This window comes from Cinclus cinclus, chromosome 10 (genome assembly GCF_963662255.1).
Source record: "Cinclus cinclus chromosome 10, bCinCin1.1, whole genome shotgun sequence".
In the NCBI taxonomy this organism is placed as follows: Eukaryota; Metazoa; Chordata; class Aves; order Passeriformes; family Cinclidae; genus Cinclus; species Cinclus cinclus.
The window spans coordinates 10,443,024-10,466,806 of NC_085055.1; the positions used below are offsets into that span (position 1 = coordinate 10,443,024).

General features: G+C 44.0%; 1 protein-coding gene across 2 annotated transcripts in view; it reads left to right on the top strand.

Annotated features, from left to right (window-relative positions):
• LPP (LIM domain containing preferred translocation partner in lipoma) overlaps positions 1 to 23,783 on the top strand; it is a 298,039-nt gene that overhangs the window by 90,631 nt on the left and 183,625 nt on the right. For both annotated transcript variants that reach the window (XM_062499363.1, XM_062499362.1), the window contains one exon: positions 5,462 to 5,663. In XM_062499363.1, the coding sequence (XP_062355347.1) occupies positions 5,471 to 5,663 (193 nt within the window). In that variant the 5' untranslated portion in view covers positions 5,462 to 5,470. The remainder of the gene's footprint in view (positions 1 to 5,461; positions 5,664 to 23,783) is intronic.

Below are 23,783 nucleotides of genomic sequence, written 5' to 3' on the forward strand. Positions count from 1 at the left end.
ATCTCTCTGGTCAGCCTCAGTGACTGCACTTGACTAATTAGAAGACTGGAGGTGATGAGGACAAAGCAAAGAACTGTATTTTAGCAGGGCATTTGAGGTTTGGGGAATTTCGGGCAGAGAAATGAAGACAAATCGGCTTAGAGGAGGAACATCCAGACACGTAGGTTGCAGCTCTAACAGAAAGGGACAATGGGTGGCATGATTTTTGCGTTGTGAAGGATGCCCCCTTCGTTTAGTTCTAGAGCTGTTCTTTAAAATTCATTTGGAAGGTCATGTAAAGTCAAAACTTCCCTCTTTGAGTTCTTTTACTTGGATAGAAGAGAAGAGATAGTGGGGAGGATGCAGTTTGCCTTTTTACACTTGGAGACAAACTTGAGTCATCAAGGGAGAGTGTTGCTTGTATTGTGTATCTGAGAAAAACCCCAACACAGCTTTCAGTTAAATCTACTGTCAACAAACAAGGCCCTCAATTTCTATACCTGCTCAATCTCTTGGCCCTAATTAGGAGCGATGGCTCACTGTGCATGGGTGGTGCTATGATGTTCTCATCATAGACCTACATCAAGCCAATGAATTTAGGAAAGCTTGGGATAGAAGACAGAGCAGACAGTCTGTAAGCACAGACGGTTGTTGCTCATTTTTTGTTAAATACTGTTGCTACCCGCTACGAAGCATTAGCTTAATTAACTCAGGGACAAAATCTTCTGTCTTGGCGGAGTCCATCAACATCCAAGGAATATTTGGTCCATGTTACAAATATGAAAATGAAATTAAGATTTATATGGGTACAGTCTAATCACAGAAAAGCCAGCCTGCCTCAGAAATGAATGTACTGACAATTTCGAAAGTAGACAAATTGGTACTCTACCCTTCCTTTGCTTATCAGATGTAAGGATAAATTGACTTGAAACCCTCAGTTTTTTACTTCGCTTCTCAAAGGTGAATGACATCCAGTAATTAAAAGTAAAAACAAGCTCTTATGCCCACACATTTGAAAAAAGAAAAAGGCAATGAAAAAAAGCCTTGTCAGGCTGCTATTACTGCATGGTATTACCTGCTATTGATATTCCTGGTCTGACATTTTTAGATAATGCAGTCTCAGCTTGGGATTCGTGGATTCCAGTTCCTCTGCTGTGGTGTATTCTTTCATGGTTAGAATTTTCTGAACTCGCAGCTTTAAGACTGTCCTAATGATAGAACCAGAGCACACTGTTTGCCTTATTTATGCAGCGTGATTTCACTCTTTGCCCTTAATGCTATTTATCATGGTTAGTCTGGTCTTACCCTCTGCCTCCAAAAGTAGGTGATGACTAATGCTTCCAAGGAAAGAAGGATAGCAGAACCTTGGGTGTCCACAGCTGATTTCAGTCAGGTTTTTGTTTTTGATATTATTCATCATTTTACCTCTTCTAAGTTACTATTCTTAAAAATGGTCTTATGCTATCAGCCACCCTCTCAGAGAAGGTAGCTGGAAAATTGAAGAGAGTTGAGAGTAAACATACATGAAAGAATCAAGAGAAATCTGCCCTTTACGGGGAGTTTAACTGATACTTAAATGTTTTGGGTTTATTTAAGCAATGATCTGGCTGCATTCTGAAAGGATCTACATAAGGGAAGAGAGGCACGTCTGTAATGCAGATGGACAGGAGCATAACAAAATACAATGATTGGAAGTGGATCTAGCTAAATTTTAAGCCAGACATAAAGGAGAAACTGTAATTATGGTGCTTAATTTTTTTTGTCCAAACAATTTACGTGTGGCTGTGTTAGGTTCTCCAACACTTGGATTATTTCAGTTGGGGCTGTGTGTACTTTGTAACAAGTATTCTTTAGCTCAGCAGCAGCTTTGCAGAGTGGTAGGTGGGGATGGTTCAGGGTGAGTCAAGATGATCAATGAGAGGCTTTCAAAGCAGCGGCATAGAAAAGATTTATTGGATTTTCTGGGGGGGATGAGGCAGTGAATTTGGGAAGGGGGTGTTGCCTGAATGGTCAGTGAGTAAGGAGCCACAGAAGAAGCTTGTAGCAGTCAGATCAGGAAGGGAGCTGTGAGTTATGGCTGACCAAGGATGGCTCTGGGAGGGTGGCAGGCAGACATGCAGAAGGCTTTAGCCAAGACAGAGGGAGGTGTGGCACTGATGGGAAAGCAAGAGGTGGGTGTCCCTCTGGGAGGATTCCCTGGGACATGGACTCTGCTGGCAAAGGTTTTTCCAGTCTTGCTGTGTCTACCCAGGCTTGCCAGGAAGGAGCTTACTGAATGAAAAAAGTGCCTGAGAAATTACTTGCTTGGAGCAGAAATGTGGGGGCCGCTGTGGATTTAATCTGTAGGGTAACGTTTCAGTGAAAAATAACTTTTAATGGAAGAAAATAGCTCAAAAGTGAAACATGTGTTTCATGTTTATGTGGCTGGTTAGCCAGAAAAGTGTCGCTGTTACCTATTGGGTGTGCCTGTCCAAGTGCAGGCACCACAATGACACTCAGGCAGTGACGTATGTAAGAGTAAGTTTAGAGTAAGGGAATTTGTTATTTTGATTACTTGTCTACATCACAAAATGCTTCAAAGAAACTTCTTATGGAAAACCAAGCAGTATTGCAGGGAGTGGAGAGAGAGCACTGATGGCTTTGAATTAGCCATAGTGCTCCACTTTGGAGAGTGGAGTCTGCTGAGAGGTGGGGGGCTGTGTTTGTCTGCAAGCCACTGTCCCTTACATTTTTTCCTTGTTTTTGGCTTTTTACCAGCTGACAAAATGGAGGGAAAATAATAGCAAACCCAGAAGTTTAGCTTCAGCTTTTAAAAAGAAATTAATTCATTTTCTTTTTTTCTGTGATCTTGCACAGTAGTTAGGCTAAATTTAATTGAGGCTGGGGAGCTGGGGCTGGAACAGATGAGGAAAAGGGAACTTGCTGAAAGCACTGTCAGGGCACAGATAGCAAAACCGAGTGGCAGTAAATGCATAACAGAAAATGAGATGGGAAGAAAGAGGAAGAGAAAAGGCTAACAGGGAAACAATTAGAAAATACTACCATGGCCAAAACAAAGGCGTTGGAGGTTAGCTGGGAGGGAGCTGTGTGCCAGCTTACAGTCAGCAGCTGGGTTACAGCACTGTGGTCTCCCTGCTCCCAAGCTGTCCATAGGAGCAGTCTGCTTTTAAGCCCATTCATTGAAATTTTCTCATTGTCTTCAGCCATCCTCAGTGCTGTGCAACCTAGCTACTGAAGCAGACATTCTTGGTTTGTGCATCGTGCAGCCCATCCTTGTCATCAGCCTAGCAGACCATGAGAGTTCTGTGGGACCAAGGCATGCTGCCTGGGCTGCTTGAGGAGCATTCCAGAACAGGAATGGTGATAATCTAGTCAGTACTGGGAATTTTTTTTGTTAGCTCTGAAACAATATGGAAGTAATGTCCAGGGTCTGAAGGTGCTTCACTACAGCAGGAGGCTCTTTCATATGAGATGTCAAACCAGAGGCTGAAAACCTGTCAGAATTAAACTCCAGGATGCTTTTAGCAATGGGTAGGGTACAGTTATCTTTGGATGTAATAACTCTGCAGAGTGCAGTCTCGTCCTGTTTAGCTCTTAGGGCTGACTGCCCTCATTGCTTCCTGCTCTTAAGACCTAGGTAGTTGCCTGAGTTTCATTGCTGCTTTTACAGTTTTGAAGGATGTAGGAAGAGGAGACAGCAGTTCAGGTGAATCTTAATGCTGGAGTGACAGTCATTTTCCAGGTTCATAGGGGCTGGTGTTGGTAATGGGAAGTGCCAAGCACTGGGACCATGGTTCGTGTGCCCGGAGCACCCGCCCATTGTGACTGGTTTCCTCTCCTGCCTTGTGGGGAGGACCTGCCTTTCACTTCTTAATTTCACAGCGATGCTCTGCACTATTACTGTGGGTTGGACAGCAGGCCTGTGAGGGAGGAAAGTCTTGTCCTTACAGCTCAGCCTTGGATACATCTGCAGGCTGCTCCTGCCTTGCTCCTGTCTGCCTTGTTTCTAGCCAGCTCCAGTGTCTTCCTTTCGCTGGTACTGGATTCCTGGTGCAGCAGGCTCACTTCCTAGTGGTAGGAATTGTGGAACCACTGTCTGCACACCAAGCAGTCAGACTGCATGGCCAGGAAGAGACAGAAGTGTTGGGACTGATGTTTGGCACTTTCCAGTTCCTCTCTCACACAAGGAGTGATGCAGGTGGAAGATGACCAAAAATTGTTTACCTCCTGGTTTTGGGTCAGACCTTGGGGCTTAAAGCAGAAATTAGTCCTCAAGTGGGAAACTGATTCCTGAAGTAAATTTACTGGTTGGAATAAGGGCACCTGTATATCCATCAGTTTTAACAGTCATTGCTCTTAGCTGAGGTACTGACTCTGCACTACCATGTGGAGACTTTGATCCTGTCTCTTGCACTGATCCTTTTCCATGATCAAATCAAATCTTTCCTGATTGGGTCACAGGTGCCTGCTGGTTTTGGTAGCCCTAAGGGACTCTGACACCAAAGCTTCATTGGCAGAAGTGGCAGGGTGCTCAAGAGCTGCAAAATTAGCACTGACTTTTGTCTGTGTGGGATCTTAATTTCTCCATCAAATCTCAAATCCAGCTGCATAGGACTATCTGATGGTACAGTAGGACGATCATGGCTACCCAATGAGTGCAGTTTGTGTGTGGTGAAAAGCACTTGTTCATTGGAATTAACAGGATTTCTATGGGCAGCATTTTCAGCAGCATCTGAACCCAGTTCTCAAAAGTGATGTAGGCTTTTAAGAGCCCAAAGCCAAGATTTTCATAAATAAGTAATGATTTAGGCTGCCTCTGTTTTTTGTTACACAAGTCTAAAAGGAGCCTGGTTGTCAGGGGTTGTGAGATTCTGGCATTTATTCAAAATTGACATGCTTTTAAAATGTCTTAAGCTGGGCATTCAGAAATGAGGCATCAAGAATGATTAGCTACTTTTAAAATCTGTTTTCTTAAAAGTCTGAATGAAAATCACTGGGGCATGGGGTCCTAAATGACATGTGAAAAAGTGCTAAAAGTGTATTTTGGAAGTGTGTGCACCTATCTGTGACTGGACTTGTCCCCAGAGCACCTGCACTGTTGTACATTAATGTGCTCAAAAAGGCCTAACAGGGAAAGGCAAATATATCACTACTGTGCTGAATGCAGGGTGGGACTGATGGGCTGCTTCAGGGTATCAGCCTGTCTCTGCTCTGGTTTAAAGAGGAAAATAGCAATGATTTTTGCAGGTACCAACAATAATCTGATCAGTAATTCTAACCTGCTGGGGAGAGAAAGACAAATTTGCATCTAAAATCCCATACATTAGGAACAACATATTTAAAGTTAAGCATGCACCAGTTAAATGTATTTTGAAGGGTTTTGTAGGATTGATTTCGTAAACCAGAAAAATAGGATTGCAGCTGTTACTTCCCAAGCCTAAACTCCTAATGTACACGTGACTGTCTTTGTGTCTTCTCTCAGAGCTGAACCATGTCCCACCCGTCCTGGCTGCCACCCAAGAGCACCAACGAGCCTGTTGGTCACGTTACTGCAAGGATGGAGACCACACACACCTTTGGGACTCCCAGCATCTCTGTGTCCACCCAGCAGACCCCAAAGAAGTTTGCACCTGTGGTCGCCCCCAAACCAAAGTACAACCCATACAAGCAACCAGGAGGTGATGGTGAGTATTTATTTTTTAGGAAGGAACTGTAACTGCCTAGCTCAGAGGAACTGACTGCTAACACAGGCTGTTCTTGATTTGCTCTTCAGTGGTGAGTTTGTGGGAGCCTCCCTTTCTCAGATCTTTCAAATCAAGAGCAATGTGAAGGTATCTCTTCCCCTTTCACCTCCTGAGAGGTGCGGGGCTGGGAGAGGACACGAGGACAAATCTTCCTTGGTTTTAATTGAAAGCACATGTCCTATGTCCAAGACTGGTACTTTTCATGGGGTTTTGCTTGTTTGGTCCCTGCTGGCACGTGATGATTCAAGGAGCTTGGGTTCAAACAACCCTTTTAAGTATTGTTTCTTTCACCCAATGGGAAAGAACAGTGGGAATGCTTTACAAACAAGGGATTGATCCATGGGAATATAAGTATAATTGGGGGTGGTAGGGCATAAATTTGGCCAGTGAGTCTAGAAGTGTTTTCTCTCCAGTCAGCTGGCTGGACTGTTTTACTTTTGTTCTTTCTCTCTGCTATGGAGCACTCTTGAATATGAAATAAGTGGGAAGGTATTTAGATGACCATTGCAATGGCCTCTGGAGCTGTTATGTCAGCAAAAGAAATGCCTGCCAGTGACTGTGTGTCAGCCTTCCTCTACTTCTTGCTGTGAAAGTCCTCCTCTCTTGATGTAGTTGAGCAGCAAGTGTGGGATTTGGGTTCCTGGCTTGTGGACACATGGAGAGAGGGAGTTCCTAGGAGCAGGAGTGCATGGCTGGGAGCGCCTCTGGAACTTGCAACTGGAAACCTGCATGTTAGAGAGCACCTGGGGTGCCCCTGGCTGACAGTGGAGAGTCTGTGATGGAACTGCAGCAGAAACAAGTAAAGGCCAAGGGTTTTAGGGGAGAGTGGTAGCTGCTCTTGCAGAGCATGACATTTCTATTCCTGATGATTTACTGTAGGTAGAAATGGGGGGAAGTTCTTCCCTTCCTCCTCTCCAACCTTTCTCCAAAGAAAAGCTCAGCTGATTCAAGAAAATTGCCAAGCCAGCTTTTGTATTTGGTTATGGATGCTCTACATTGTTCCTTCACCACTTTTTCCTCTTTTATGTTGAGTACAATAAGATAAATATTACCTGTATATTTTTTTCTCTTTCTGCTCTATCTTTCTAAAGTGTATGCATTTTCAGGAAGTCTATAGACTAATGGAAAAGAGAAAGAAAAACAAAGCAGCATATTAAATCTTACACTTGAGTGATTTTCTAAAGTTAAGGACATTTTATAGGAAAGTTGGAAAAGCCTGATGAGTGTTTTGGGTATTTTTCATCTGCCGCTCTAACTTCGGAGAATTCAGAACGAAAAAAGAAAATGTGTTGGAGGGGGAAAAGCGAAGTCATATGCACCTGTTCTGCTGCCTTCAGTAACAAAACTTAGTGAGAAATAGGAAAAGAAAGACATTTGGAATTTAAAAAGTAAAAATTAGTCCCTGAAAATGCAGAGAAAATGTCACCTTCAAGTCAAGTGGAAATTCTTATTTTTCTAATTCTCTTGCAATTAAAAATAATAATGGAAAATGGCCCTTTTTTCCATAGGAAATCTGTTCTTGATCAGTCAGTATTTTTTGTGTAAAAAAGGTCAGTGTGTCTTAATTGTCAGTGTTTTAGTGATTGTAGGTCTGATTGTAGGAACATTATCACCTTCTAAAAAATTCTGTGTTTCTTGCCTGTGTTTCTTTCTTGTTCTGTGTTTTTTTGGGGGGGGAGGAGGTTTTCCCGAAGAGCAGAGTGGGCTCTACAGGCTGAGAAGGGGAGAAAAGGCACTCAAACATTTCTTGTGCAACCCGGACTACTTGGTCCTGCAGGCAGTCAGGCATCACTGGGTCTGCTGGAAACTGGGAGACAGTCAGGAGCTCCCAGTCAGTGTCCGTTCCTTGCCTTGATTCTGATTCTTCCTTGCCTTCCTCTGATGCTGGGCTTTTAGAGATTCCATCATTATCTGACATGCCTGGAAGAGCTAAGGGTTGGCAAAGACCTGGTCAGAGGTAGGCTTAGTGATGTGACAACATGCCTGCAGCTTTAGCTAATCCACTTCCAGAAGGTGACACGCTGCTGGTGGCTGTCAGCAGCCCGTGCAAAGCCATTACCCAGTCATATATAACCCTGAGAGCATGAGGCTGCTGGGATCTGGCAGGCAAGAGCTGGGGGGGGGAAGTGAGAAATAGTTAGCCCAATGTGCTTCATTCACTTTCCATGGCTCCCTTCTCTCTTCCAGGCCCCCTAATAGTTTTTTCAATGACCTCCCTAATTTCTGCAGCAATCATTCAGCCTGGGTGATGGCTCCAGGCCCCACTGGTTCCCTGTTTACAGGGGCACTGCCTTTCTGCCTCCATTTGTCCTCTGTTGGATGCAGGTCTTTCCCACCTGGTTAGTTGTGAGTCTGTAGGTGGAGGAGAGGCAGCATTCCTTTGGATCCTGGTGTGTTTTCATCCTTCTTATCCTGCCAAAGCTGCTTATCTGGAGGCACATGGGCTTCCTATGCATCCTATTGCTGGAGGTGAGTGGGAGCAACAGCAGTGCTCTGGGGAAGGGCTGTCCTAGGGCTGTTATGGGTCAGGGAGTTGCTGTGCTCATCACAACCTTGGCTGCCCCAGCAGTGTCACTGGAATTAGCTCCCTGCAGCCTTTGTAGTATCTGGAATCTCTCCAGGAGACTGGCAAATTCTGTTCCTGGTAATTTCTTCAGCTTATGGCTTTTAACATTTAGGAATGTGCATCCTTGTGGTCCTTATTATTATTTTGTAGGTGTGTTGTTTGTACGTAGAGGGTCTGTCCAGCTGATTACATTTGTGTTTTTGTTTTCTGATCATATTGAAAGCAAGGAGAAAGACAATGGAATGGCAGACTGTGGAGCAGGTGCTGTGTGTACCCCCATCTCCCTCCTATCTTCTACCAAAGCATTTCTTTAGTCTCACCTTGACTTCAATTTTATTTTTTATTTCCTGACACCTGTACAAAACTCAGCCAGAAGGTGCTGATTAAAGGCTGCTTAATGGAACTTTAACAGAAGTTAGAAGTGGTTATGTGACTGGAAAAAAAGTGAAATTGCAACAGCCAACAGTTTGAAGACCAGGAACATTTTACTGTGATTTGAAGCACTCAAGGCATTTGTTTAGACCACTGAAGTAGCAATTTTCCTGGTGCTGCCAGCCCCCCTCCTCGCTGAGTTGCTGCAGCTTGTTTCAGACCAGATTTATCCACTCATCAAAGCAGAGACCGTGTCTTGCTCTTGCAGGGATCTGCCTGGGGGCCCCTGGGTATGACTGCAGTAGTGGTGGATGTAATGATCATAATCGTAATCATCAGCAATAAGACCTGAGCCCCGCTTAGCATTCTGCACAGTCTCTGCCATGCAGGCAGCCCAAGAGGCAGGCACAGCCTGTTTGTGTAGGTCCTACAAACACCTGCTGTGCTCTGGGCTGGGTTTCTGGGGGATTTAGTGTTGCCACTCCCCACTGGGGCAGTTTGCAGGGGGTCTAACCTTGCCTGATCCTGTGAGGTGTGAACACCACAGTTCCTGGGAAGTGCTGGTGTTCATCATCTTACAGAACTCTGTGTTTACCCCAGAGAGAGGATTGGAGAGCTGTTCAAGCTTTGGGAAGGTGTTCATCTGCAAGGTGAGCAATTCTGCTTTGGCAGGAAGTGTAGCTGCTGAGGGATTAGGATGAAAATCAAAATTAGATATCCAGACATCTGAGCAGGAACTCTGAGAGTTTAACTGGGATCAGGGGTGGTCCTTGGATGGAGTGAGATGTATTTGGAATTTGAGAGCATCTTCTCTTCATGCTGGGAGAAGATGATTCCTGAGATGGATGAGGTATCAACCAGCCATGGGTCCTGACAGTCTGCCTCCCATGTATGTGGCTTCTTTCTCCATGCTCATGTGTTTGGTGTTGCCTGCCCCCTCCCTCTTTTCCTCAGCAGGTCCTTTCCAGCACTGTGCACAATGGATTTTGTCCTACACAAAAAGTCTCTTAAAGAAACCAAGATCTTTCTTCTGAGGAGTTGGTATTAATTTTGTTTCATTTAAAAATACTGGATGCCCCGTCCTTTAAAGTGCTCAGTGTCAGGTTGGACAGGGCTTTGAGCAACCTTATTTAATGAAAGATACCACAGCTGATGGCAGGGGTTTGAATTGTATAATTTTTCAAAGTCTTTCCAATCCAAACCTTTCTCAGGTTGCCCTTCCTCCTCTTGCTACCACTTACTTCTCTCTTGCTCTCCAGCTTTTAGTCTAAAATTGGTATTTCAGCATCTTCAACAAAACTGGAGCCTTAGGGAAACACTGCCATACAGCTGTTCCCATCTATGCTGGGCTCAGGAAGATAGAAAGGATTTATCACTTGCAGATGAAGCAAATTCCATCTTTGCCTTAGTTCCAGAAAATGGGGCCTCACCCTGCGGGGCAGACTAAGGAGGCATCTGGAGTGGGATGAGGTGGGTGATAGCTGATCTGCTGGCTTTGTGCCTGCTACTGTGGGACTGTGGCTACTGGGGTGGCAGTGAGGGTAGTCAGGCTAGAACTGGAGGCTTCAGAAATGTGTAAAAATCTGTAGTCAGTCAGAAGTGCTCAGAAGAGCCTGAGTCAGGGCTGCTGGATGGCTTGGAAGCAGTGAGTAACAAACTTTGCAGCGTGAATTGCCTTTTCGTTTGGATCCTTTTGGTCTGAATCTTGTTTTGGTAACCACAAAAGTCCTTTACCCCTCTTGCCTCCAAATAAAGCTCTGCAAGTCCAGCAGAAATGGGTAGAGCACAGTGGTGAGCTGGGGAGGCTAAGCTGGATTGCAGGGCTGGGCTTTCCAGTCCAGCTTTTGTGAGCACTAGTGCAGCTCCCCAGGGACTGAACACGCCCCCTGTGCCACTGTGTGCAGTCACTTGAAGGGTGATTTCATGGTGGTAGGGAAGGAAAGGAGTCCATCCTTGCCTGCCAGGAAGTGCCAAATCATTGAATGGCTCCCAAGAGATCTCCTGCTCCTGCAAAGATGACTCTTTCCACTCCCAGAAAACCAAAACTGTCCTATTCTTGCAATGTTTGTTCATATGAGCAAAACCAGGTGTTTTTCTCAAGCTGCCTGAGGCAGACTGAGATGCTACAGTGTCAGCCCTGGTCAGAAAGGCATGTGCAGGCAACATCCCTCATGGGGCAGTCACTCTGTGGGGCTGCCCAGTGCTTGGAGGTTCTTCTCTGTCACACTCTGGGGCTCTCAGGACATACAAAATTACTCACTTTAGTTTATGCTGCTGGGTACTTCTAAATTCAGTATTTATTAGTGCTGATGTCTTTCCTTCTAATTGCCATCCTTGGTGAGCATAGTATCTGCAGAAACACTTAATATGGATTTAACAATGGAAACTAAATGAAGGGATGAGACTCAAAGCAATTTCCTCCTTTCTCCTTCCTTTCCTTGGGCATCTTTCAGATATGGTGAACATCAGGTCCCATGTGTAGGCCTTTGAGGTTTTAATTACTTTTTTTTTACAAACCATCTCCTTCCATTTACCTTGTTTGGAGGAGTGGACAAGTGACTCATGGCAAGACAAGGCAAATCAGCAGGACCAGCTCCAGGGCAAGGCTATGCCATGGACATCAGTTGTGTGTTCTTGAGCCCAGCTGATCCAGGTTTCCCAGAGCTTGGCTCTCTGTGCCCTTCTCTTCTTCATGGATATGGAGGCTTTTGAACACTAGCAAGTTGTGTTCTGCTATGGGGAGTGGGAGCATGAACTATCAGGCTGTTTGTTGTTTTGCTGTTGTGTTTTTTTTTTTTTTCCCAGGCAGGTATACCTAGTGGGTTTTGTTTACAGCAGCTGCTATCAGTAGCTCTGTCATAATTTTTAAAGCTTGGGTATGGATTTATATGACTAGACACCCTGTGTTATAGCTGTTCCCTGCTGTGCTGTCCTTGACAGTTCCTAGAAGCCATCAAGGTCCAGGTCCAGACTATATTCATTATTTGTATTGAGAGCCCTGAAAGAATAAATTCAGGCTGACCTGAAACATTCTGGGGTTTTTTTCCGTTTGGGTTTTTTTTTTTTTGTTTGTTTTTTTTTTTTTTGGTTGGTTGGTTTTTTGGTGTTTTTTTTTGTTCTGTTTTGTTTTCCCCTGGTTGTTTGTGCTGGTTCTGTTCCATTGCAAGAGGAATTCTCACTAGTGGAAGGGCTGTGTTGGCTGAGAGGCAGAGGGGTGTTGTACCTGCTCCTTGAAGTATCTCAGGAGTATCTCTTCTGCAGTGCTGTGCTGGTTGTTGGAAGAAGGCTGGGTTGCAGGCACGATGAGCTCTCTCATCCATGCTCCTGTGGTGGTTCTGTGTGTGTGTTGTTCAACACTAACCTGAGATAATGCAATTATCCAGAACTGGACAGCCAGCAGGAGCTGGCTGTCTTGCACATGTTAGGAGTTGTGCCTGTGGACCATTGCTGCTGCCCAGATGAGGCATGGCAACATGCTGTTACTCTGAGTTGAGTCCTGGGCGTACCAGAGTATTTCCAGTGGGATCTGCTGGTCCCTCTCTTGCTCCTCATCTCTGCCACTAGCTGAAAAAAAATCATTGTTGCTTCATGGGGGAGGCAGTGTCTCAGTGATGGGACAAAAAGGCTGAGAAGTCCTCTAATACTTTTCTGGTCCCATGAATTGCAATGGATGCTGTGATCCCATCTCTCACAGGACTGAGCTCATGGAGTTGAAAAATATCGTGTGATTAAAGAGGTGACCTTACTGTTACAAATCATCCTGACTGGGCCTGATCACAGCCCCCACGTTACTGCTTCTTTCTTAGAAAAAGCTTTTTTAGAAGTGCATATTATAAACTTTTAAAGTCTTTCTTAATCCTTCCCTTGTTTTTCTGTTTCTTATGCTGAATGAGATGCAGCAGATGAAGCAGTACTTTATTCATTAGTGTCAGAACTGCATCATCCACAGGCTCTTACAAAATATAGCTGGTGAAAATGATCTTGAAGCTCCAGGCCTCTCTGTGGTGGGCTTGCTGCCTTCACACAAGAGTATTTAAAGCACAAACAAAGCCCCTGAACAGTGCAGAACAAGTGGGAAGGCGAGGGTCTCTTGTGAAGGAGTAGCTGTGTTCCAGTTTGGGGCACCGTTTTGGAAGTGTCCATTGATTTCTCTCCAAGGAGAGAAAAATCCTCTCTCCTGTTGGTTAAGAACTGAGTGAAACTAGGTGGAAATGAGTGGTGGTTCTCATTTGTATAAAACTGGATTGAAACTGCCCCAAGCAAGCTGGGCCATGTTGAAGAGGCATGAGACCAAGCTGGTGCCTTTAAGCCTGGGCAGCATCACTCCACTCAATAACTTCTGAGTTACAGGGATAGGGATTTTTGCCCAGTTGTCTCCAGCACAGTGACCAGTGTCAGGACCTGTGATCCTCACCAGTGGGAATAATCTGGCTCTGCGTGGAGCCTGATGTCTTGTTAGCAGTCATTCCAAAAGTTATTTTGTTGGATAACAGTGTCTGTATCTGCTTTTTTTTTTTTTTTTGAGACAGGTCCACAGAGCTGTGTTTTGGCTTTGCTCTCAGGCTGAGCATTTTCTTTTGTGAAGTACCACCTCAGGGAGAGGCCCTGGGAAAAATGCACTGTAAAACAAGTGCATAAAAACTGTTATTGAACCAGTATACTTATCTGTAGTTCAGAAAATGTCAAGTCAAGCCACCGGGTTTTATTAAGTATTTCGACTGTGTTTTGTTAGAATTACAAATATTAAATTTTCACAGGCTCTGGAACATATTGCCTCTTATTTGGGAACTACTTGAAGTAGTGCCTAGCCTTGGGTTTCATTCTGGTGAGTGAGCTTGTATTTTCTCAGTTACTTGGTATCATAAAGCAAACATTGCACTTCTCAGCAGGTAGATTCTTAATATTTTTCTGCCCTGACTATTTTTTCTCATTTTCTTTTCTCCTGTCTCTGTTCTTCCAAGATACTATATTTAATTTTTCCACTTCATTATTTCAAACATCAAATAGTGATTCATCTTAGCAGTGGCCTGTTCTGTGAACCACAATAATTTGGGTAGAATAAGGAAAAAGGGCAAAAAAGAGAAGGAGAAAAAGAGAAAGAGAAGACATTTCTGACACACTGAAATGGAAGGGAACCATCATTTAATAACTTGAGTTGCAAACATCTGTCATTGACCATGTCAAACCTTCTGTTAAAAAGATAATGTTTGTCCTGTATGTAATTTTACAGGGCTGTGGTGCCCAGTCAAAGCAAGAGAGCAATGCTAATGCAGAAATAGTTTGAATTCAAGCAGGCAGCACTTGTCCCTTTTATTTTAATCTGAAATGTTAATGTCCTCCAGATGCTGGTCTGTTAAATAATAACAATTGTTATACGACAGTTAACAGTCGAGTAATATTTTTTTAATTTTTTTTTTTGCCCTTAGCACAATGCTGCTTTTCTACTCTCTGAAAACTAACTATTATAGTAAAGGATTACATGTATACTTTTCCTTTTCTCTGCCTAAAGCTTTTTTTTTTTTTTTTTTTTTTTTTTTTTTTTTTTTTTTTTTTGCCAGGCTGAGTCCTGCTAAGTCAGAGCAACCAGTAAATGTCTATTGGATTATATTACAGGTTGGTGTAATAAAAAGTTGGAAGAACAAATGAGCAACTCTTGAAGCCACAGAAGCTGTACTTGTGGCCAAAGAGCAGGCATTTCTAGCAGTGAATCCTACACAATTACAACTTGGACTAAATATACAAGGCCTGAAATGTTTGTTGCTAAGCAAAGCACGTTTGGATGGACTTGGCACAGGAATTGAGGGTCCGTGAGCAAGACTGAGAATCCTGTGGCTCTGCTTGGCCCAGGGAGGGTGATTTTGCAGGAGATGAGCAAGGATCTGTTCTAGTTCCTATTAAGCAGTGAGTTAGTTTCCCACTTTCTGAAAATTCCCCTTCTGTCTTGTTTAACCAGCACACACACTGCAAAGTCACAGCCGAGGAAGAAAGTGCAGGCATGCTCCAGGGGCTCAGCTGGGGATTTACCCAAACATCTGAGGAGCTGAAGTGCAAAAGACTCACATGTCTCATCCAGTTCTTAATTCCTGTGATGACAATGACTAAGGAAAGATTTTGGCTTTGTCTAGACATGACCCAAATCATAAAGTCAAGCCTGGTGTTAAGGGCTAGTGGGTAGAAATTGCTCTGTCATGACAGCTGGCATTTGTTGTGCCAAGCATTGATTTTATGGGAAATGACATGGAGATGAGGAAGGAACCTGTGCTCTGGGTCATCTCTGTTACAACACCCACTCAAGAAGTTTTGTCAACTGGTGTTTCTGAATACTCTGCACTACCTGTGGTGTGAGGGTCTGCCCAGGGTCCTGCTACAGGAGTTGTCCTGAGTGAGCTGGTGGGAGGAGAGGAGGCCCTCAAGAGTATGAATATAGTGACAAAATGGTGTGGGTAAACACAATCATTCAAAATTAGGTTTAATAGAAGAAAGTATAGAAGTTTGAAATTTCAATGTTATAAAAAGTGAATGTGATGAGGGTTGAATTCTTACTAAGTGGAGACTAATCGTCTCTGAGGCTGGTGGCCCCATTCTTAGAAAACCAGTTCTTTGGTAGTAGCATCAACAAAATCAGCTTTTCTCAACTTTGGGCCCCGTGTACCCCTCAGTACGAGCTCCCAATTTGTACTCTAAGTTTCCTATCTCTTCCACTGGCTCCATCCCCTATTCTTTTTTGCAGAGGACAGTGCCAGGCTGTGAGATGGGAGCCTCTTGGGTTTCCCAGTAGCTTCCTTGAGACTACTGGACACCTACAGCTGCATCTGTTTCCAGCTGCTTTCCTTATCCAGAGCAGTCCATCTCAGCTCTTGGCAGGACCAGCTCACCTCTGAGCCCCTCAAGTGTCATGACCAGCTTTACATCGTGCTGTCAGACTCTTCAAGGGAGCGTTCTGATCCAAAGTGTGCTGTGTATTTGCAAAGTTTATTTTTCAGGATGCTGAAAAGGAGTAATCATTGTTCCTGGGCCACTTCTTGGGAAGGGTTAAGAAAAGGAAAGTTGCTCAGTGAGGATCCATTAACACCGTTCTGGCTGTCAGACAGTGAAACACAGGAGGTAAAAGTCCATTCTTCTCCCTTCCCAGTCCTGTGATTTAAAATGTTTGAACATGCACTTCAGAAGCTGGGGAAGTAAAAGCCCCCAGTTGTGCCTGGAGACTCTCCAAAGGCCATGGCGAGCGAAGGGGCTGCGGAGTGTTAATACAGTCCATCATTTTGTAACGAGCCCCATGTTCTTGTATGAGCCGTGTCAGGCTGTTGTCTGCACGCTGTCTTTGCTGATCACAGTAATCGGGTCATAAGAGAGGGAGAAGTAATAGCGTGTCTCTTAGCAACCAGCCCCAGGAGAAAGAGAAAATTACTCAAACAGACTATCCAGCCAGGGAAGTAGAAAGATGAAATTTTCTGAAAGTCTGTTGGAAAGTGCTCAGGGACATAATTCTTTTATGTGTGAGAGCCTTACAGGCTGGATCCAATGGTATCAGATACTTTTTTTTGTGTGTTCATCTTGTCTTTCTGGTAAACTTTTATTTTTAATTGCCCTTAGGAAAAAAATGGCGGGGGGGAGGACCCTGTGAAACAAGCACATTTTGAAAACATAAGGGACAGATTTTTGTATTTTGGACAATGCCAAGGAGAAGGCAGGGAGGGGAGGTTGGTGTGTCTCAGGCAGGAGACGAGGGGGAGCCTCTTATCTCTGCACGAGTGCTTTGAATGCTTCCCATGTAGTGCGAGCCAAAGCGTGTTGCTGTATCTGCCAACGCTGCAGTGGCATGTGCAAAACAAACTTGTTGGGTCTCTATTGCATTGCACAGGGTGTCATGTCTCATGAGTGTCACAGACTGTGAGCTGTGATGATTGACAGCTTGACAGAGAGCTGGACCCAGCCTGCCCTCCCAGTGGCTGTGCCAGGAGAGCCTGGCTGAGAGGCCAGGCAGAGCAGGTACTGCTTGAGTTTCTGCCAGCAGCCTTTTTCTCATTATCCTGGCTTTTTGTCCTCATCTAGGCTACTGGTTTGTGAGAGATATATAAGGAAACATCTCTGAGGCCTTCTGAAATACCCTTTGGCCAATGTTGGCCCTAGGTGTCAGAGGGAGGGCAGTGGTAGGAGCAGTCTGGAAGTCATAGTAGTAAACTGAAGCATTTGCAAATGTATATGGGATGGGGACAAATATGTGTGCTTGAATCTTATACTTTAAAACATTTTCTTTTTCATTCCAAAAGTTGTCTTCTGTGGTCAGCTAGTCTGCATCCTCCCCAATGGGGTATGCTGGCTGCTTGGGGAAGGGGGACCAAGCCTAGCATGGCCTGCCCATCCTTGCTAAGCAAGAGCATAAATCGGTGTGTGTTTAGTGGAAAGAAAGGAAAATGCTCTAAAATGGTTGAGTACCCAGATTTGTGGTTGCATTTTTAAAACTATTGCAGGGACAAAATCTTTTTAAAAGCTTGGCTTAGTCCCTGGTTCTGAGGAGAGAGACATAAGGGCACTGTTGCATGTGTGGAGAGGAACATGCACTGATCCCTGTGCCTTCCTCCCGTTTTTGTGTGATCTATGATGCCAGGGCACATTTAGTTTGTGCAGGGGACCAGCTCACTTCTGCAGGTGATAGTTTGAGTATCAGTAACAGATCTATTTGCAGTTTCATGGGGTTTACTGAAGGGTACAGCCATTCCCCCAAACTGGGATCCTGGACACTTGGTAAAAGGTTTGGGTTGATCTGGACTGCTGTGATTGAGTTGTTGTTGGTACCTGGGTTCATTCAAGTCTTGCTAAATTTTCTGGAGATATGGCTGACTGCAGTGTCTTATCCTGGAAATAATCTGTAGAAGACAGGAGAAAAACCCCAATCTTGCAGCTGTACAGAATGAATATCTTAAGGAGCAGCATCTACTACTGTCAAAGAAAAGCGAGATAAGAACACTCTTAATTGTGACTTCTTTCAAGCAAATCATAGGGGCTGCTGCTTTGCTGTCTTGTCATAAAGAAGAAAGACTTATTTCCTTAAAAGTTTAGTAATTGAAGACTTTCCTTGCTATTTTTGTGAGCACCAGTAAGTGATGTTTCCTGGAAATTTTCCCCCCACTCTATAAATACCACCCCAGGGCTTACAGAAGTGACTCAGTTTGGGAAGTCAACACCATGCACTTCCTCAGCACAGCCTGGCAGCTCCCCAGCCAGAGCACACAACTTCTGCAAAACTGCTAATTGGTTGTTAATCTTCAGTACAATTGGGCTGCTTCTTGAAAACTGAATTCCTGTTGCTCATTCTGACCTTCCTGTCATGTTGGAGATGATGGCACAGGGTGCAGAAGAGGCTAAAGCACAGTTTGAGTCTGGAAAGTTGTAATTGGTATTTTGAGGTGCCACCTTTCCTCTGGATAACAAGCTCATCGAATGACCCCAACTGACAGATGAAATGCTCCTAATTGCCACATCTCACTGTCCTGGGACCATGATTGTCTCACAGACCCTGCTTTCGTAATTGGGTCCTTTCTTCCTTCCCATTACACTTTTGACATCACTTTTGTACCAGCTGGGCACAAATAGAGCCGTTCGTAATTCTTTATGTGGTGCCCAAGGAGAAATAGGACCTGGCTTACTTGAATTAATTCTGCAGGCATATGGGGAATATTGCACTGGGAGCTCAGGTTTGACACAGCTGTCTTACGTAAAAATCAATTTATAAAGACAAGAGGCAGTGCATAAGGGAAGTGTGGGTTGGGTAAAATCACAGCTTGTCTGTATCTCCTCTAGTATCAGCATGGGTAGGATGCCATGCAGTCATGCCAGATAATGCATAAAGCATTGCAGTATCTTCCTCATCTTCTGCTTAGTCCATTCAATGCCTTAGATTTGAATGAAATTTGCAATTGATCTCTTCTTGTTAACTCATCCCTGCTCACAATGATCCTGCAGAGTCTGACACTCTAACCCTTTTCTACAGCCAAAAAATCAGTTGGGTGTGTAACAGGAGAATACTTGACCGACTTCTCTTGGTGCATCAGGCATTCAGCCTGTGTGTGTAAAAATGGGACACAGGCCCTCAAGAGGGAGGGATGACCTTGTGGCAGCAGGACGGAGTTGGGCTGGTGGATCTCTGGCTGCCAGATCTCTAGGTTTTGTTCAACTGTTTACGTCCCTTATTAGGGTCAAGAGTCTTTCAGATTTAGCCACAGGAACGATTGGTTTGGCTGAACCTGAAAACTCATTATATTTAAAACATTTCTCCATGCTAGTAAATCATACTTATTGGATAGACAGAAGATACTTTAAATTCAGCAGCTAATCCAGCACAAAGGGTGTGATGCGTGACCGCAGCTGAGAGATTTCCTGCAAACAGAGTTGGACCTTTTAAACAAGAAATCTCCCAATCACCATGATTCCATTCTCCATGCTCCATTCTGAGTATATGGTGTTTTCCTGAGATATGGAGACAAGCTAACGGAGGGTCCATTTGCCTTTTTATGCTTTCTCATCTGGGAATACCATTATGGTATTCCTGTTTCTGGTGCACATTTAGCACTGCCTCTTTGCATCCAAAAGTGCTCTGGCTAATGATCCCTTTTGCCTCACTAAGAATGTGTTTTGTAACTGCAGTAGGGAAACAAATAAAAGAGAAATAAAGTAGCTGGGTGACTATTTTGGGAGATGAGCTTTCGCTTGGTATGTTGATTTTCCAAGGAGATACGGCACATCAAGTACCTCGTGTAAGTTGACCATCCAGCATGGCATGGGGCTGTGGAGCGGGAATATTCCATTTTAAGACCGTTGGGCAAGGCATGGGCTCATGTTTGATAAATGTTGCCAACTATTTGAAGTGTTGTGAATTCGACCTGTGAAACTGGAGGCGGAGGTGACACAAGTAGGAGAATCAGGACCTAAATGTCAGGACCTAAAGGTCACTTTTCATCAGAGCAAAGTGCAGTTGTCACCACAAATGTAGGGCTGCAGGAAGGGCATTGTGAGGCTCCCCATCTATTTGATCTACTGCTACTCGACCAAATATGCTTAGTTTACACTAAGTCTAGAGGTTTGTTTTTTTCTGAAAATCCTCTCTAGCAAATGTGGTTCTGATCTTAGGACTGAAACTCCCCCCTTTTTTATTTTTTTTTCTGGCTTTTTTCCCCCTGTGGTCCAAGAGGTGTGAAGAAGTTTCTGGGCATTTGGACAGTGACTGAGATGAAACTGAAATCAGAGCTTTCTCTTGTAGCAGTTCTGGCTCTGTCATGCCCAGAGTAATGAAAGCTCTTTATGAGAGGAGCTGGAAAACTCATGAGGCATGAGAAGGAGCAGGAAGATGCATCTTATTTCTCTAAGCATTTAATTGCAAAGTCTTTTCACTACTTATTAAAATGATTAGTCAAGACTATTGGAAGGCAGTGAATGTCTATTTGTGGGAACTAGGGAAGGTTTGATCGTGTCAGATTTCTTACCTCCTTGTTTTCCTACTCTGTTGCATATGGTAAATGATTAAAATGAGGGAGTGTTTTGGAAAGAAGATTTCTAAACAGAGTGTGGAGGATTCTGTGCTTGTTTGTTAATTATTTCGTATGGAATAGTCACCATTTGCAAGTGGGCAAGAAACAAAAAACATTTGTTTGCTGCTCCCAATGCTTTAGTGTGCTGTTTGGAAATGGAATCTTGGTTTTGTCTGATTGTCCCTCATTCAGTGGTATTGCAGGGCACATTCCCTCTGACACTTGTGCTGCCCAGTTGCTGCGTGGTTCGGTCAGCGATGGCTCCTCTGAGAGGATTTGTATCAAGGAAGACCTGAAGCCAGATACTTCTTGTCAGGGGTGGCCCACTAGAGCTGAGGAAGGGCTCAAGCAAGGAAGCCTGCAAGGAAGTAAAGCACTTTTTAGCTTTAGCCAGTAGCTCCAGTTTTTATCGGGAATAATCTGCACCAGGACACAAATGTGTTTACTGTGAAAATGTCAGTTTTATATCACCATATCAATGTACTTTTAAAATATTTGTTGGAAAAACAGGAGAATGGAATTTTCTGTCTTGGATTAAATGTTTTCCTGTTAAGGTTTGGAAGTTGTGACCCAGGGGACTTATTCACATCCTGTATTTCAGCTGTGGGCTGATCTTCATGGGCACAGGGATTGTTTCATGGTTGGCTGGCGTGTGGAGATCAGGGACTGCTGGAGTCTCAGTGGGAGCTGTGTGTTTGTAGCTCTCACATGAGTTAGCAAGTGGAGTAAAGCTGGAAGTGCTGCATTATCTTCAGGTCACCCTGTTGACTCCAGTGAATGTCACTGATCACAATTTTGTCACTTCCTAGTTCACCCTGTGTGTGCCAGTTGGTTGAGAAGGCATCTTAAGCCCAAAGGGGGTCCTTACTGAACTGCTCAGGGTCAGGAGCATGGTGCTTTCAGTGCAGGTAGGCTGGTGGGTTTGTATGGGGCAGCTGCACAAAGCCTTTCCTGGGGGCTTGGGATGTTGCTTTGAACATCGTAGAGAAAGCTGATCCATTTCTCATCATCTTGACCTGTTCTTCATGGATTCTGGTACCTGATGAAGGAAGCATTTCCTCTCAGACTCCATTGACACGTTGTCTGTTGCCTCATAAATCTCCCTGTGAAGCTCTAAGTAAACACTCCTGGGTGAAATCAGCAGGTCATTTTTGTGGCATTTCTTGTCAACTAAACAATAATTCATTAAAAATTTAATTACTCTTTTGCTCTGGAGAGGAAAAAAAGAGAGCTGGCGCCTGCCTTTCAAGTTTCTGTCTTGTTTGGCAATTTTTGTTTTATTTTGGGGATATTTTTTATATTTTATTTTGAAGGAAATCAAGTTGATGAACTAAAAGAAAGCCATCTTATTACAAAAAGCTTGAGTGTTTCTGAGAACATTTAAAACAAGGATGACTAGAAATGACCTTTCCATCCTGAAGCGAACTTAGAGTGTATGCTCCCTTTGGCATTTCTAATGATAGACTTTCCATCTGGTCTTTGCTTAAAAGCTAAGATGCAGCTTGGATTTTTTCACATAAAAACTGTACATACTCTAAAATTAATCCTCTTGATCATTTCACTTCAGGGAGAGGAGTGCAGAAACACTGGGAATATTTGCTTATTTTTAGCAACTCCAGTCCTCCTGAGAGCAGATTCCTTTTGTCCCAAATAAAGTGGCTTCTGATTTGAGGGAACCCTGGATTTCCCTCTGCTTAAATCTGGGGAGATTATACCCTCTAGAGGGGATTTTTAAATGGAAATTGAAGAGATATGAGTGGCTCTGGTGGGATCTGAATCACCGGGGAGGGATTTGTGCTTACTTTAGCTACCCTGGGCAATACTGTCATTTCTAATGCTGAGAATTCCCTGCTCCCAGTTTCCCATAGTGATTCCCAAAGCTGAATGTACATGAGGGAAATCCTAGCAAAATGAATGCTTCAGGGAAGAATTGGGGATCTCCTGAGAGTTACCGCTTCAACCTTTTAGCCTCATTTCAGCAGAATCTTTGGGGAAAGTTCATAAACCAATCCTTTTGCTTAGCAAAGCATTCCAGCAAATGCCTAATTTGATACATGCTTTGTGAAGGCCCGTGGGACATAACATTTAAGAATGCACTTGAACTTAAGAGTGTAACTGAGCCCCTGCTGCCCCTGCTGCATGCAAGCACGTGTGTGCAGGACGGGAATGTTTCTCTGGATCACATGTAAGAACATCAGACAGCAGATATTAATTTTTTTTCTTCCCTGTAGTGCTGCTTGCCACTGAATGTGTTTCCTCTCTCTGTGTTTTTTGGTTTTGGTTTTTGGTGGTTTTTTGGTTTTTTTTTTTTTTGGTTGGTTGAGTTTTTTCCCTTTTCATCCTTCTATTCAATGAAATGCTACAAAAATATATGTAGGTGGGAGATTACTTGTGAGCCATCCATTCCTCAAACGTTTTTCTGCTGGGAATAGCCAAAAGTAAGTCTGTTAGCAAAGTCACATTTCTATCAGCACTGCATATGTGGCATGCATAGAAAACAGGTTTTTTGAGCATCAAGAAGGATGCAGAACAGCAGATATGCTTTGGGGCTTTTGGCAGGTAAATTCTCTGCTGAGGGTATTGGCATTTTTGCTGCAGGTTCTTCTGGCGACCAATTTTATTAAAACAATGGGAGGGAGAAAGGATGTTACAGATTATGGAAGAGAACAATTCTGGCACACGTAGCTTCCTCTTCATAAAGCTGTGTTTCCCTTGAGGCAATATATCTTGAGTCTTATGGGAAGGAAATCTTACAATATAAAAGGAAGTCTGAACTGCTTACCAGTGAATTTAGAAGCATAGCAGTTGGATTTCTTTCATGAAGAGATAATATGGAGCCTGTTCCAGTATATTAGGGAAGCTTTTTTAAGATGCTTCTCCAAAAATAGGAGGACTCTTGGAATCACTTATTTAAAATAATATTTGTGGGTGGCTTATGTTAATATTCCCAGAACCTTGGGGGATGTGTGCTCAGCATAACGAAGGTGTTCAGAGAGCAATAGCAGCAGCAGTTTGGTGTCTTTAACCTGGGCTGCAGGGCAGGGCAGGATTGCTTTGTGTTCCTGGGGATGCCTCAGACGTGGGCTGGAGTGGTCTGAGGGCTGTCCTCGCTTCGCTCTCCTGCAACAGCTCCTCAGGGGCTGTTCTGCCTCCAAGAATAGCTGGCACATGGCAGTGCTCTAATTAGGCTTGTTTTCCTGCCTCCTCCCCTGCACTGGGAATGATGTGCCTGCTGCCAGCCCTGCTGCCCAGAGGATGCCCCTCTCCCAGCTTTGCTCCACGGCTGCTGCCGAGCTACAGCTCCCCATGGTGCACGGCAAAGAGCTGGGTCCATCCAAAGGTTTGCAACGTTTTAGCCTCACCCTGGTGCTCATCTGTCTTCCCATTCTCCACAGTTAAGATAAAGTGATTGGGGGAGAGAGCAGAGTTGATTTTCTGTGAGTAGCACAAAAGGTGAAGTGCGGATAACTTCAGTAGGCATAGCCAAGTGAGGGTATTTCATATAGACCTTAGCAAACTGAAAACAGTAAACAACAACAACAAAAAAAAAAAAAGGAAAAAAAGTGTCTAGAATCCTTCCAGAGAATTTCTGCAGAG